At 40.3% G+C, this 16,720-nt stretch overlaps 1 protein-coding gene across 2 annotated transcripts; it reads right to left on the bottom strand.

Annotated features, from left to right (window-relative positions):
• Positions 1 to 7,162: 7,162 nt before the first annotated feature.
• On the bottom strand, positions 7,163 to 15,415 carry FCAR (Fc alpha receptor). 2 transcript variants are annotated; one of them, XM_070558527.1, is made up of 5 exons: positions 15,235 to 15,415; positions 13,141 to 13,176; positions 11,372 to 11,656; positions 9,094 to 9,381; positions 7,163 to 7,595 (listed from the first exon to the last, which is right to left on the bottom strand). In XM_070558527.1, exons 1-5 carry the CDS (start codon positions 15,266 to 15,268, stop codon positions 7,423 to 7,425), a joined length of 816 nt encoding a protein of 271 aa, XP_070414628.1. In that variant the 5' UTR covers positions 15,269 to 15,415; the 3' UTR covers positions 7,163 to 7,422. The 2 variants fall into 2 exon arrangements, with proteins under 2 accessions (XP_070414628.1, XP_070414629.1); XM_070558528.1 differs by lacking the exon at positions 13,141 to 13,176 and having other exon boundaries at positions 15,235 to 15,354.
• Between the last annotated feature and the right edge of the window lie 1,305 nt (positions 15,416 to 16,720).

Below are 16,720 nucleotides of genomic sequence, written 5' to 3'. Positions count from 1 at the left end.
TATTTTGATAATTTTTAACTAAAAAATGTGTCCATTATTCTTTTTTCAAAGGGCCTAAACAATTTTTGAAAATGAAATGTTACGCCGATTTATATTATGCCTCGTATTTTATGAGAAAATCTTCTCTAATCTATCACCTTTTGTTCTTATTTCTTGATGTTGTTGAATATTTTCCATTCATTTTTTAATTTGTGTATGGTAAAATTTACTCATTTGGTGTTCAGTTCCATGAGTTTTGATAAATGCGCATAGTCATGTAACCAACACCTCAATCAAAACATAGAACAGTTTCATTCTCATGTAAGTGGTGTCAGTAGTATTTGTCCTTGTGTGTCTGTCTTATTTCACTTAGCATAATGTCCTGTGAGCTCATCCATGTTGTCACAAATGATAGGATTTCCATTCCATTCTTTTCTGTTGCCTTCAATCTTCAGCTTCAAATTCCAGAATTCCCCTTCTCCAGCCAGCCAATATCCATCCACTCTACCTGTCTAGATAGTCTCTACCAAAATGTCCTTATAACATTTTGAGGGAAGGCATCATTCCCATGTGTCTGTAACATCTTGCTCAGAAGCTTTCTTGGAGAGGAAAACTAAAGAGAGATGTTCACTCTTGACTGAGATGATAGCTTGGACATCAAACTCCTAGGCAGATTCTAACCTAAAATCAGAAACTGTGCTCCCCCTGTGAAAAGGACCATCCATTGGATTGCTTGTCTTGTCCTCCCCTACTGGGTGTCTCCCATATAGGACTCACAAAGGATAGGTTTCAGTGCTTCTTCTAGCTAACTTCCTATTTTGCATGGTTTGGAGACCTTAGCTTCTGTAGACTTACAGAAAAGATGGGTGCAGAGAAAATAGCGAGTGAGATCCCAGGTGAGGATGAGGTCCCCACCCGTCAGAATTTCCATGTCGACCACATATAGAGAGAGGGGACACAGCCCATGCAAGTGAGAAACCTGGCTATGTGGTATGGTTTTGGGTCACACTTGGTCTGTGGAAACATTTAGATGCCAAAACACTTGGGAGGGAGGCTGGAGCAGCTCCTTCGGAGGAGACGATGGGGCTAGCTCACCTGTAGTTGAGAAAGATGTCTCTGGACCAAGAGGGAATCTTGTCTCACTCCTCCCACACAACATATCTTAATTTACTCATCTTTGTCAGTCTAAACTCAACCCACAGCATGAAGGTAAGGTTACTAGTGAATGGGTCTTTGGGTCAGGAGAGGGCTAGTTGTGCTTTGGGGATAAAGTGATCAGGGCAGAAAAATAGTTCCCCTGGAATGGTGATAAAGTTCTGCTACTTCTCTCCTCAGTGAGGCTGAAGTTCTATTTCAGTGACTGGTTGCCTGATAACGTGTTCCTGGGAAAATATTTAAAAAGTTGGGAGGAACGGCCCTGGAATTTGAGTCAACCCCCAGGTACCACCGAGGATGAGGCTAAGCTCTCCATGGTATGGCCCTCATTGGGTTTGGGTCTGGATTTTAGAGAATAGGTGAAGCCTTGCTTTCCTTATGGATTTTCTTTCTTCTTACTATTTTAATAATGTATATATGCATATGATTGTTCTATATCTCAACTTTTTTGGAGGTGCTAATTCTTCCATTATACTTTGGGGTTCTTTGTTTCCTCATGAGGTTTGTAATTTTTATTGATGATAATTTACATTGAATTTTCCTGTCTATGGGATTCCAAAATATATTGTTATGTGTGCTTGTAGCAAAACAGTCATGTGCCACATAACAACGTTTTGGTCAATGATGAACTGCATATATGATGGTGGTCCCAAAAGATTAGCACCATGTAGCCTAGGTGTGTAGTAGGCTATACATCTAGGCTTTCGTAAGTACATTCTATGATGTTTGCACAACAATGAAATCACCTGACAATGCATTTCTCAGAACATATCTCCGTCGTTAAGCAAGGGATGACTATAGTGTTGTCTTCCATTTGATTCTTCTAGAGTTCCCAGGTGTTTCAGCAGATTGTAACCAATTTTACATTAACTTATGGGTTTGGTCCCACATGTCTCAGGAGCGAAATTCAATCTCATACTTTCGTGAAAGACGTCTGTGTTTTTGATTTTTCATAAGTCTTCTTCCAGACTTGCAGACATAGGCAAGTTTTCTTGTCATTTTCTGAGCTGGCGATTGGAGCAATTCTAGAGCTGCTTTTTCTAAGAAGGAAATCCTTCCAAAGACTTGGCATTACTCCAGTGTTTTTTTCTCTGCAATACTACCTCTTAGTTCAAAACACTTGCATCATGAGGGCTTAAGAGCACAGCTATTTTCTCTGGAAGGTACTGAAACCACATCCTTAAGTCTTTAGAGATAATATCCTGTCCAGTATCTGTCTAGTAGCCAAGACTTTTGTCTCAAGAAAGTTAATCAAAATGGTTTTAAGTTTCCATTTCTGGGAGTGGATAATTTGCCTTTTTATTTCTTCATTTAAAATTTTTTCCCAGTTTTATTGAGGGATATATTTATATATCATCACAATGTGGTATATATACATTGTAAAATGATTAATATAATGAAGTTAATTAACACATCCATTACTTTCCCTAAACAGATTTTTTTTTTTGTGGCAAGAACACTTAAGATCTCTTCCCTTAGCAAATTTCAAGTATGTGATACAGTATCAACTACCATCACCATGTTGTACATCAGATCCCCAGAACTTTTTCAGCTCAGAAACCGAAGTTTGTACCCTTTGACCAACATCTCCTCATCGCCCCCACCCCCCATAATCACTGATCTGCTCTCTGGTTCTATGAGTTCAATTTTTTTAGATTCCACATATCAATGAGATCATGCAGTATTTTTATTTATGTGTCTGGCTTATTTCACTTAGCATAATGAAGTTCATCCAGGTTCATCTGTGATGTTGCAAATAGCAAGATTTCCCTTTTTTGGGCTGAATAATATTCCACCATATATATAATATAACAAATTTTCTTTATCCATTCATACATCAATGGACACCGGGTGTTTTCCGTATCTTGGTTGTTGTGAATAATGCTGCAATGAACACAGAGCTACAGATATCTCTTCGAGATATTGATTTTATTTCCTTTGGATGTATACCTAGAACTTAGAATGCTGGATCGTATGGTAGTTCTATTTTTAATTTTTTGAGGAACCACCATCCTATTTTCTATAATGGCTGTACCAACTTACATTCTCAGCAACAATGCACAAAGTTCCCTTTTCCTTCACACCCTCGCCAACACTTATTATCTCTACCTTTCAAATACTAGTCACCTGAAAAGGTGTGAGGTGACATCTTATTGTGATTTTGATTTGCACTTTCCTGATGGTTAGTGATGTTATGTACCTTTTCATGTGCCTGGTGGCCATTTGTTTATTTTCTTTGGAAAAACGTCTGTTCAGATTCTTTGCCCATTTTTTATTGTGCTATTATTATTGTTATTTGCTATTGAGTTATATGAGTTCCTTATACATTTTGGATATTAATCCCTTATTAGATATATGGTTTGTGAATATTATCTCCCATTCTGTGGGTTGCCTTTTTGTTTGTTGATTGTTTCCTTTGCTGTACACAATCTTTTTAGTTTGATATCATCCCACTTGTTTAATTTTGCTTTTGTTGCCTGAGATTTTGGAGTCAGATCCAAAGAAATCTTTGACAAGATCAATGTCTAAGAGCATTTATTTTCTACTAGGAGTTTTGGAGATTCAGGTCTTACATTTAAGTTGGTAATCCATTTCATGTTAATTTTTGTGTATGATGTAAAATAAAGGTCCAATTTAAATCTTTTGCAAATATTTTCTCCCAGTCTGTGGCTTGTCTTATAATTCTTTTAGTGTTGTCTTTTAGAGAGCAGAAGTTTTTAATTTTACTGAAGTCCAGGTTATCAATTATTTCTTTCATGAATCACATCTTTGGTCTTGTGTCTAAAAAGGCATCACCATACTCAAGGTCATTTATGTTTTCTCACATGTTATCTTCTAGGAGTTTTATAGTTTTCATTTTACATTTCAGTTTGAGACCAATTTTGAGTTAATTCTTGTGAAGGGTATAAAGTCTGTGTCTAGATTTGTCTGTTTATTTTTGCATGTGGATGTCCAGTTGTTCCACACCATTTGTTGAAGAGACTATCTTTGCTCCATTGTATTGCCTTTGCTTCTTTGTAAAAAATCAGTTGACATTTATGTGGGTTTATTTCTAGGCTTTCTATTCAGTTCCATTAATCTGTCTATTCTTTTGCCAATACCACACTATCTTGATTATTGTAGCTTTATAGTAATTCCTGAAGTTGGTATGGAAATTTGGGAGAGCAATGATCTCTCACCGCGTAATATTAATGATTCTTTAGTCCTCTCTTTTCTGCTTCAGAACTCACATATGTAGACCTTGGGTGCATGAGGCCACTCAGAGTGGAACACTTTACTCCAACAGTGTGTAAAGACCTGAAGATAGAATCATCTTTAGAGGTGTGGCTTGTGTTAACCAGACTTGAAAAATGTTTCCTGTGTATGAAGCACTATCCTGGGCAGTTTGCAATCGTTAATTTATTGAATCTTCATGATAAGCTGATGAAATTGGTACTATTTATTCCATCAGTTTGCAGGTGAGAAACTGAAGCACAAGCATGTTAAATAAATTCTATGTTTTATCCAGCTAATTAGAGGTGTTGTGTGATCACTTTAGGGGGCTATGCCTCTGAACCTGAGTGTCTTCCCTGGACACCAAACACTAACATCAACCATACCATTCACCTCACTGTTTGTCTTTGGTTTCTTACAGAGCCTTCTGTATCTATGTAGTTCAGCCAAGTTTCCACCTTAAGCTCACACCTGTACTCCTAGAACTATCCTCATAGACAGACAGAAAGCCATGTTGGAGATGATGGACTTCAAGTCATGACTTAACCAATTAAAGAGTAAGTGACACTGAGGATGTTGCTAATAATTTTTCAGTTTTTGGTACTTGAAAAAACCTCAACTTTATGGAGATATAATTGATATACAATTTACCCATTTGAAGTGTGTAATTCAATGGTTTTAAGTATATTCACAGAGTTGCCTAACCATCACTGCAATCTAATTTTAGAACTTTTTCAGCACCCTTAAAATAAACCCAATACCCACTAGCTGTCACTGCTCATTACCCCCTTACTCTTCCAGCCCTAGGCAACCACTCATATACTTTCAGTCTATAGACAATAAAGAACTTTCTAAAAATGGTGGAAAAATAGACATGGTATAAAATTTACCATTTTAATCATTTTTAAATGTTATTTTTGGTAAAAAAAAATGTAACATGAAATTTACCATCTTCACATTTGAAAGTGCACAATTCAGTAATGTAAAGTACATTCATATTGTTTCAAAGTGGATCTCTAGAATGTTTTCATCTTGCAAAACTGAAACTCAGTACCCCAAAAGAGGAGTTGTCATTTACCAGATATAGAGGTTCATTCAAGCCATTTTAAACTGTGCAGTTCAGCAGCATTAAGCACATTCACATTCTTGTGCAACCATCACCACCATCTGAGTCCAGAACGTTTTCATCATCCCAAACTGAAACTCTGTACCCATATATTTGAATCATTATCCAAATCATGCCACTTCTGAGCCTCTGTTGGCTCACATGACATGCAGCTTGATTAAAATAAAATTCACAGGGTTACAGTATGCTCCTGTAAACAAATTGCCAGCATAAAACCTAACATAGAACAGAAAGTCATGGAATATAAGCCCCCATACTCTTTGCTCCTAAGCCAAACCTTGTACTTAACCTAAATCAATCCAATACATGAACTATCAAAGGCTAATGTACTCACTATTCAATGCCTGAAATTAAAAGGCAAAGTCAAATTTATTTTTACTGTGGTAAAGGACAGCTCTGCTGGCCAGACATGGTGTCTCTGAGCAGAGCCTACTGATGATTCTACATCCTATGCGGTTTTTTCTCTTTCTTTCTTTTTTTTTTTTTTGGAAATGTGGATTTTCAGGGGCTCCTGTGGTTTGACATCATCTGTAAAAGTATATTTATTTGAAGGAGACTATTTTTTTTTTGTGAGGAAGATTAGCCCTGAGCTAACATCTTTTGCCAATCTTCCTCTACTTTATGTGGGATGTGGCCACAGCATGGCTTGACGAGCTGTGCTAGGTCCAGTGGGATCGGATGCTGCTAACCCAGGGCTGCCCAACTGGAGCACACGAACTTAACCGCTATGCCACCATGCCAGCCCCAAAGGGAGACTATTTTGATTGGTTATCACTCACAGGTGTGTTTAGTGGAGTGAACTTGTTTCTGTTTGGCTGACATTTAGAACAAAGAAGCAGTCTGATTGGTTGAATCTCCAAGGCATTTTCACTGGGGTGAGCGGTCATTGATGGTGAGTTAAAAACTGGTTGGGTGGCTCCTTGTCACGGGGCTACAGGACAATAACATCTTTTCCTAGGAGTGCAGCATGTTTTTATTCTCAGAAGCCTTTTTCCAAACAAGGCCCTGCCATCATCTAAACCACATAACGTGAGGCTGTTCTTTTCCCTCTCCTGGAGTCAAACCCCATTGCATCTCTGGTCCAAATCCTGGATCTGATGTAAAGTCTCTTGTTAGCCCTCCTCTGAAATCATGGCTCTTCATTGTTTTATGAGGCCCAATTAGGAACATTTCCTTCGCCAACTTATTTATTCATAATTTCAAAAAATATTTCCAATATTTTACATTGTCTAGACCTCATGATGAATACTACAAAAAGACGAATCAATAGACTAAGTTGCTCAAAGTGCTGAGATAACCCAAAAGAGACTCTTGTTCTGGCTATTTTCACAAGTCTATCTACTGTGCTTGAGGCATGAGACAGTTTGAAATGTGTTACAGTTTCATAAGAACAGGAGAATATTCTTAAAAATGGGGAAAGCATGCATTAATGCAAGAATTTTAGTGTAGGGAAAACTAGAATAACATATGTATGGAATATGTGGTATGCTGAGTGGACAGTATTAATAATTAATGGAATTCTAAGTGTTAAGGTGCTACATAGGAAGACGTAAAGGTATTCTGCTTTGCTGATGAATTCAAGACAAAATGAAATTATGGGTCAGGACTTCTACAGAGGATGGGTGAAAAACAGTCAGCAAGGAGAATTGACAATGCTTTGAATTATTTTTATCACAGGAAGTCAGTTAATCCAAGATAATAGTGAGAATTTTATTATCAGTGTCCAGGAAGGTGGGGTGCAAATATCCCAGATCCCTATAAGAAAATGCTATTTGATTGGCTTGAGAATGGATCCAAGCTTGTTAGTGCCACTTTCTTCCTTCTGTTCTCCAAGTAGCTTTTCCAGACACCACAAAATCCTACTCATCTGCCTTTAGCACCAGGTGTCTACCTGCTGGCTGTTGGGGGTTGGTGCAGAGGCTGTTTTTGGTTGGTCCAGAGGGTCTGTCTTACATTTTCTGTTTATCATAGCTCCATTCAGGCAAGTCTTGCCTGTCTTCCTTGTGAGGAAGCTTATAGCTGTGCCAATTTTCAGCCAGTATGGCCAAGAGAGCCACAAGGACCAGCCCTGCCACACCCACTCGGATCAAATTCTCCAACTTGTAGTCTTGGTTCATGGTATCTAGAGACATAATTCAAAGGAGATGAACAACCATTGGTCATGTTCTATTCAAACTTCAACCCCAGAGGCCTGAAAAGGGATCTCATTTCTCTAGTTGTGGTCCCACTTGGACCCCCTCCTTGATGAGCTCATGCATTTGTGAGTGCCACACTTAGCCTGCAAGCCTAGGTCTAATGGTGAGGAACTGTGGTTCCCAGAAGGCCTTATAAATGGGGAAGGAGGTGGTTGTATGGATGTTCTGTTTGCTTTTAATTTCCTCCTCATACGGCGTTCTTACTGAATGTCTAAACATATACCAGCAAACCCCCCACATATCCAGAACTCTAAATTCTCTCCTCTACACCTTCTTCACTCCATGTAACAATTTGTGTTCCTCTCTCATACATGACAAAGGGTACAGCACTGTTGGTATCTGGGAAGTAGGTGGGAGGAAATTTTCAGATAAACTTAGGTAAAAATTATCTCCATTATTGTGTGACTCTTCACTCTATGTTGCTGTTGTCTGAAACTTTAAAAAATTTCTTGATTTCTTAATTTTTTGTGTGGACTGCATGGGCCTATGTTCCTCTCAAGGTGTAATAAAGTACTGTGAAATTACAATGTTTAGAATTCCTAGTAACTCTTTCCTGTTAAAATACGGAAATCAACTCCAAATGAGCTTGCAATTCCTAATTGCAAAATGCAAAATATTTTGAGTTTCTGAAGATAACACAAGAGATAATCGTCTTGGCACTGGAAGAGCAGACGGTTTCTAAAACAAGACACAGTGACTATCTACTCTAAAGGAAACGACTGATAAGTTCACTCCTCCTCCATAGATGCCCGATTGTCCATGCACCATTATTTGAAAAGACCATTCTAGCTGTGACTGTCATATTTGCTTAGCTTGTAGAATGACTAGACAAGGCGGATCTGAGAGATGAATGTGGTCACCCTGCTTAGCGATCGGCAGGGTTGCTGGGTATCACAGTTCCTCACCACTGCTTTTCTTGTCTATAACTCTTCTACCTCTGAGCAGAGTGATGTAAGCAAACAACATAAAAATGGGGCTTATGATAGAGTTTTTAAGAGTTCTCCCATGAACCATAAGTTCCTAGCCAGTCACTCAGAGTGGATCCCAGTATTGCAGGTTAGTGTAAGGATGCCCAGCTGCAAGTAAGCATGTGAAAAAGAGAAGTGAGTCAGTCTAAGGATGTATCAGATACCTATTGTCTCAACAATGCCCCTTAACATGATTCTGAGCACTTATTTTTCCTTTCTCAAAAGACCACGTGTTTTCAAAGGGTCCTGTCTAGAGAACTCTAGGAGAGGATGTTAAAGTCGAATGTGGTGTGATTGAGAAGTGCTTCTCTCTTCACAGTCCTCTGAGTAGCGACTCTCTACTGCCCCATCGTTCTTTCTTAGAACACCTCTTCAGACTCCTGCCTGATGCCCAGGCCTTGGACAGCCAACTGGAGCCCCAAAGAGAAGGTCATTGGCTGGGTTGAGATACACATACCTTTGACCACAAGCTTCAGGGTGTCACTGGGGGCTGACCACACGTAAGGGTTGTCACTATACCAACCATAGCACCTGTAGTTCCCTGAGAAGCCAGGGGTCACAGGACCCAGAGTGAAGTTTCCTTGGTGTCCCTCATCTTGGTGTTGTGGCAAGGTGGCTCCTCCCTCCGTGGTCAGTGAAAATCTATCAAATGGGGTGTGTGGTGAACCACACTGGAGGGAAATATTCTCTCCTGGAATCACTTTAGAGTCCTGGTCAGTAGAGAGGAAGGGTTTGTCGTACAAGCCTAAAACAGAAGAGAGCGAGCTGTTAGCAAGCTATTCGCAGTTATTCCCTTTTCCCCCTTCTCTGTGCTAAGAGAAGGGAAGATGCTGATGTTCCCTGCTGTAAAAGAATGGCAGCTGGGAATATCCCATTTCCCTACCACAGGACACATACTCTGTCCCAAGCTATTGCAGACAGAGTTGAGCAAACAAGCAGCCCATGGGGCTTAGATTAGATGCCATCTTCAAGAGATAGATCTGGTCTCTAAAGCCAGAAGATCCCTACCATGCTGTTCCCAATTACAATGCGTGGGTTTTATTGTTTTTCCCACACCACCAAGCAATTCTGCAACACCAGACGGGTGTCCCACAATTCAACTCTGTTCTCACACTATCTACCCTGAGATAGTATAACATCCCACAGATTAGGGGCTCAGTCCCACAACTTACCCCCACCCCACTTGAGAACTCCAATTGCAAGTCCAGGACGTCACCTGTGCTTCTGATTGATCAGCTATAAATCAGAGGTTCCCATGACCCCCTCCTTGGGTTCAATTAATTTGCTAGAGTGGCTTTCCAAACTCAGGGAAACATTTTACTTATTAGATTATCAGTTTATTATACAAGGATATAACTTAAGTACAGCCAGATGGAAGAGATGCATAAGGTGAGTTATGGGGAAAGTGCGGAGCTTCTGTGCTCCTTCCACGTCACCTACTCTCCCAGCACCTCCATGTGTTCACCAACCCACACACTCTCTGAATCTCATCCTTTTGGGTATTTAAAGAGGCCTCATTACACAGGCAGGATGGATTAAATCATTGGCCACTGGTGATTGAACTCAATCTCCAGCCCTGCCTCTCTCCCCGGGAGGTCAGGGGTTGGGGCTGAAAATTCCAACCCTCTAATCACATGATTGCCTCCGGTGGCAACCAGACCCCACCTTTAGGTGCTTCCCCAAAATCACCTCATTAATCTAAACTCAGGTGTGGTTGAAAGAGGTTTGTTATGAATATCAAGGCACCTTTATTGCTCTTATCACTTAGGAAATGCCAAGGGTTTTAGGAGCTCTGTGCCAGAAACAGGGACAAAGACCAAATATGTGTTTCTTATTATAAATCACAATATCAGAAGCCATATGTTGGAGAAAAGATGGGATAGTATCCAGAAGTTTGAGGAGCTATGTCAGGGGCTGAAGGAGGTGACAATGTATAAGAAGAATGTCAGTAGGTAGAAGAACCTGGAAATCTGGGGTGCCCCTTTTTAGAAACACAGAGTGTGGGTCACCCTGAGGACAGAGCTTAAAGCCGAGGGCTGGATTCATGCAGCAGAAGCACAACTCCTCACTCCTTAGGTACAGGCTGCATATAGTGATTTCCTTTCACAAAGAAACGGTAGGTAGGAGGAAGAGTAACTTTACAGTGGAGAAACCTGACACACACTATCTCAGCCAGGGCCTCAGGGTCAACATCAACAGCCATATTCTTTTGTAGAGTATGTACCCTTGATATGAGGCCACAAAAATGGCACTCTGCCTCTATGTTCTTCCTCACGATAATCCATAACCCCTGTCTTATCATGAGTAAAACGTCAGGAAACTTCCAACAGTGGGACATTCTACAAAACACCTGACCAGTGCCCCTTAAAACTGCCAGGCTTGTCAAAGACAAGGAAAGTCTGAGAAACTTCCATGGCCAAGAGTAGACTAAAGAGGCATGACAACTAAATGCAATGTGGGATAGGATCCTGGAATAGATGAAAGACATTAGATAAAAACTAAGGACATGTAAACAAACTATGGACTTTGGCTCATAATACTGTATCAATATTGGTTCATTAATGGTAAGGAATGTACCCTACTAGTAGAAGATGTTAATGATAGAGAAAACTGGGTGCCGGGTATATGGGACCTCTCTGTCATATCTTCTCAATTTCCCTGTAAATCTGAAACCGCTCTAAAAATGTTATCAATGAAAAAAACAAGAAAGAAAAAGACCCTGAAGGCCCCCTCACCTGTCACCACCAGCTGCAGGGCTTCACTATACTTTGACCATCTGTATGCTTTCCTGTATCGGCACTGATAGCGCCCTGCAGTCTTTGTATCCATGTGGTTAATGATGAATTCAGCCTCCTTCTGAAATCCATATTTTTCCTCCACCATCTTGTTTGTGGAGTTTCCCAGGATCTCCAGTTGGTACAGGAAAGACTGAGGAGTTCCCTGGCACAGGATCTTCACAGACTCATTCAAGGGAATCACAGAACTGGGTACAGCAGATATGATAGGAATGGGAGAATCCTCTGGAAGAAAATAGAGCCCAGACTCAGAAGGCCTGCCATGGGGAAACTACTTCTTTCCTTCACTGTGAGGGAGAACGCAAATAAATTAAATTGCGAAGAACCTATAATTCCTTTCTTTTTTAAACAGCTTTTTTGGTATTTCCTAATGGTGGTAAAATAAAATGTGTTATACAAACATAAAATTTACCATTTTAATAATTTTTCAAGGGTACAGCTCAGTGGCATTAATTACATTTGCCATATTGTGCAATTATCACCACCAGCTATTTTCAGAATTTTTCATGACTCCAAACAAAAACTCTTTAACCATTAAGCAATAACTGCCTATTCTCTTTTTCCTCAGTCCCTGGTAACCTCTAATCTACTTTCTGTCTCTATGAATTTGCCTATTCTAGGTACCTCATATCAGTGGAATAATACAATATTTGTCTTTCTCTGTCTGGCATATTTCACTTAGCATGATGTCCTCAAAATTCATACATGTTGTAGCATGCGTCAGAATGCCCTTCCTTTTTGTGGCCAAATAATATTACATTGTATGTGTAGACCACATTTTGTTTATCCATTCATGTCAATGGATATTTGGGTTGTTGCCACCTTTTGGCTTTTGTGAATAATGTTTCTATGAAAATTGGTGTACAAATATGTGTTTGAGTCTCTGCTTTCAATTCCTTTGGTTACATAGGTGGGAGTGAAATTGCTGGATCATGTTTAGCTTTTGAGGAACCAAAGGACTCTTTGAGGAACTGAATTCCTTCCTTTTTATATATTTTTTTTATTGAGGTGAAATTCACATAACGTAAAATTAACTATTTTTAAAGTGTATGGTTTAGTGGCATTTAGTACATTCACAATGTTGTGCAACCACCATCTCTATCTAGTTCCATTTTCATACCCCCGAAGGAGACCCCATATGCATCAAGCAGTCACTCCCTATTTTACCCTTCCCGCAGCCCCTGGCAATCTCTAGTCTTGCGTGGTGTTCTGTTGCCATGGTAATCCTTATCACTATGCAATCCTGCTTTTCACTCTAAAGCGAGGGTGCTGAAGCTTGGAGAAACCACGCCAATTGCTCAAGACGACAAACTGAAGAGTGGTCAGACCTGATTTGGAAACTAGGAATATCTCACTTAGATTCGGTGCTTTTTCCTCTGCAGTTGAGGAGAGCTCTCTATCCTGAAGCAGTTAGAGAGTGCAATGTGAGGGACAACTAACACAAGTGTCTGATGAATATGATGATTAATTCTGTGAGAGAGAGCCAGAAGGCTGGGGCTTAGAAACTAAATAGCTCTAGGAGTGGGATGTAGGACAGAAAGGGATTTGGGAAAGTTTTGGGGTATAGGAAGGTGCTGGTTAGCTTCTTGGCGCCAATCCATTCATGCTCAGTGGCTTTGAGCAAGTAATGTTGCATTTTGAAGACTTCTTTCAGTTTTAACCCAGATATAGTGTATAGGGGAGCTGGGAAGATTTAGGGAGACACTTACCTTCTTGTGCCTGAATTTTCATGCCTAGGCAGAGCACTGTAAGAGAGAGAGCCATGAAAAAGCAATTCTCCAATTGCCAATCTCTATTATAGCATACCGGGGGAAGGGACTCTCAAAACCTGGTTCCTCTTGTCATGTGTATTATTATTATAGACCTGATAGTGATGAGCTCAACAGCAGCTCTGTGAATGAGGATAAGAAGGGAGTTTGCCATACCAACAAGGATTATTGTCAAGCAAGACAAAACCCTGAAGAATTTCCCTGTATTGAGTATCATTCACTCACCAATACACCCACACATTTGTTGTTCCAAGATATGTGAAGAGATGCCTCCATTAACCCAGGTGCATTGTTTATCTACTATCATGACCTAAACCAGTGGTTCTCAACAGTGGGCAATTTGGCCTCCCAGGGGACAATTTGGCAATGTCTGGAGACATTTTTGTTTGTCACAACCGGGGTGGGAGGTACTATTCGTAAGTAGTGGGTAGAGGCCAGGAATGCTGCTAAACATCTTAGAATAAACAGGACTGCCCCCAAAACAGAGGATTATCTGGTCTCAAACGTCAGTAGTACTGAGCTCAAGAAATCTGACCTGAACAGACTTTGTTAATACCTTTAAGGGAATGATGATATGGGAGATGTCACATACTAATTAAAAAATACATAAGTATGTAATTGTAGATCATGATATATGGCCTGTGGTATAAAGACAGAACTCAGAGACCTGATAACAGACATAAGGGTTCAGCTGATATATGAGGATGAGTAGGAATTGCCTAGCTGATGTGGATAGGTGGGTTTGGAGCATTGCAGATAGACAGGAAGTGAGAAAAGGCCCTGAGATAACAAAATGGAATGAATGAAGGAAAAACTAAATTAAGGTCAGTGTGGGTGCAGAGCAGACACTCAGAGGGAGAGTGGAAGATGTGCTGGAGGAGTAGACACAAACCACTGTGGGCAGGACTTGGGAGACCTGGAGAAGCAGCTAGGTTTATCTGAAGATAGACTCCTGAGGAGTTTTAAGAGGCAGATGAACAAGTTTGTATTTTAAAGACAAAAATAATCCAGGCTACAGTTTTTAGGTGAATGGCTATAGGGTTGCACCCATTAGAAGGCCAAGGCAGTAGATGGAGTGACAGAATATACAGAAGTAATTTAGTATTGCTTAGTGCTTTGTACTGTAGTTAGTATGGGAGAATACACAGATTGTACAGTAGCATTGGACTAAGGCAGCGTCCCTCTAAATGAAGCAAAGTGGATAGACTGAGGAGAATTAGTTGTGAAAGCAAGTAGACGTGACATACGGGAGGATTTGGGCAATCACAGAGGGCTCCCGACTTCCTCATCCCTGCAGTTGTCAACATCCAGTAAAACACACGTCTTTGGTGGACAGACAGCCTAACAGAGGCAAAGAGTCAATCTATGTCTGAGCATGATGAATTTTAAGGGGTTGGAGATATCAAAGTGAAATAGAAATTATGCAAGGAGAACATAGCAGAAACAATCAGAATGGGGGATATAATTGGAATTCATCTTGGCTTTAGACTATCCCTTCATCCCTTCTACTGCCAAGCTGCCAAGAGGGTACAGGGGAGCTTGGGAGATATAGGGGAACAATTACCTTCCCCCACCTGAATCTTCTGGCTCAGACAGAGATTAAAGAAAAAGCAATCCTCCAGTTACCAATCTCTACTAGAAATCACCCTAAGTAATAGCAGACAGGGTGTCATTTTTTCTTCCACAGTGAACATAGCTTTGAGGCTCATCTTTTAGTTTTATCTTCTAGATTCTAACCCCTAAGGCTCTCATCTACAGGAACTCTGGAACCATCCTACATCCCCAGACAATGTGGCATGGGTTGGATGAGCCCCACAAGGTCAACTTGACAACTTGACCACTGAGCCCCACAGTTTGGCTTGGCCTTGGTTAGAGGCAGTTACAGACATCTAGCCAAAGACCATCTCTCCATTAAGGAGATTGGAATCTCCTTGGCAACCACTAAAATCACCAAGTCCTTGCGTTAAGAGGGACCCTGACTATTCTGGGATTCCCTCATCTTCCCCTCTAACCTGCTTGCGTATTAGGACTCACCAAGACAGATGAGGGTAATATCTCTGGGGGTCATGATTCTGATACAGCCTCAGCCCAGTTAGCCTCTTGTTGGCGCACGTTAGCAGGATGGCAGATTCTCATAAGACAGTAAGATCTACAGGAAATATGAGGTCAGAGACCCTAGTCAGAGAATTTCTACATCTATTGCTCCACAAGAAATGATTTCTTCTCAAAGAACTTAGTTCCGGGTAGCTCTTGGATTGGATCCAAGAGGAGACCAACCTTCTTCCTGTTTATGTTTCATATTAGAAGTGAGTGTTTTCTTCAACCAATGTCTGATGGGGCTTAAATCCTTCATTGGACCAGACCCCACATCTGAATGGAAGGGCCTGGGATAGAATATAAGATGAGTGCTATATAGACAGAGATTTTTCTTCACTGGACCATCAGTCAAAAGCCATGTGGTCTTGCCTGTTATGGACCACACGTCCTCTCTGGAATTCACGTACCCTAACTCCTTCACATACACTTGTACCCGATCAAGCAGGCAGTGTAGTCTTCTACTGGGATTATCTCAATGCCAGCATATAGAGGAATTTTCTCAGGAGGTTTCATCATCTCTAAGGAAAGAACCTCCTATATCTATATTTATCTATATCAGTAATTCATGGGTGGATAGAGAGTATAGGATGATAGATAGATAGATAGATAGATAGATAGATAATTTGGTTATAGTCTCCTGAATGTTACTATTTCTTCAAGTATGGGAAGTCAGATATTTCAAATCACACTTTCTATTGATTGTCTTATTTTAATTGTAAAACATCACTCTTTTTTCCAGCTTTATTGAGATATAATTGGTGTGTAACATTGTATACGTTTAAAGTGTACAACATCTTGATTTGATACATTTATATATTGCAAAATGATTTCCACTATAGCCTTGGCTAACACCTCCATCACCTCACATAATTACCATTTCTTTCTTTTTTTTTTATTGAGTTATTGATAGGTTACAATCTTGTGAAATTTCACTTGTACATTAATGTTTGTCAGTCATGTTGTAGGTGCACCACTTCACACTTTGTGCCCACCCCCCACCCCACCTTTCCCCTGGTATCCACTAAACTGTTCTTGGTCCATAGTTTTAAATTCCTCGTATGAGTGGAGTCATACACAGATTATCTTTCTCTTGCTGGCTTATTTCACTTAACGTAATTCTCTCAAGGTCCATCCATGTTATTGCAAATGGAATGATTTTGTTCTGTTTTGCAGCTGAGTAGTATTCCATTGTATATATGTACCACATCTTCTTTATCCATTCGTCTGTTGATGGGCACTTAGGTTGCTTCCACGTCTTGGCTATTGTAAACAGTGCTGCAATAAACATAGGGGTGCACAGGACTTTTGGGATTGCTGACTTCAGGCTCTTTGGATAAATACCCAGTAGTGGGATGGCTGGATCGTATGGTAGTTCTATTTTTAGTTTTTTGAGGAATCTCCATACTGTTTTCCATAGTGGCTG

Source organism: Equus przewalskii, chromosome 9 (assembly GCF_037783145.1).
Source record: "Equus przewalskii isolate Varuska chromosome 9, EquPr2, whole genome shotgun sequence".
NCBI classification, from domain to species: domain Eukaryota; kingdom Metazoa; phylum Chordata; class Mammalia; order Perissodactyla; family Equidae; genus Equus; species Equus przewalskii.
The sequence above is the reverse complement of the archived record's forward strand: the minus strand, read 5'-3'. Positions and strand labels throughout refer to the sequence as shown.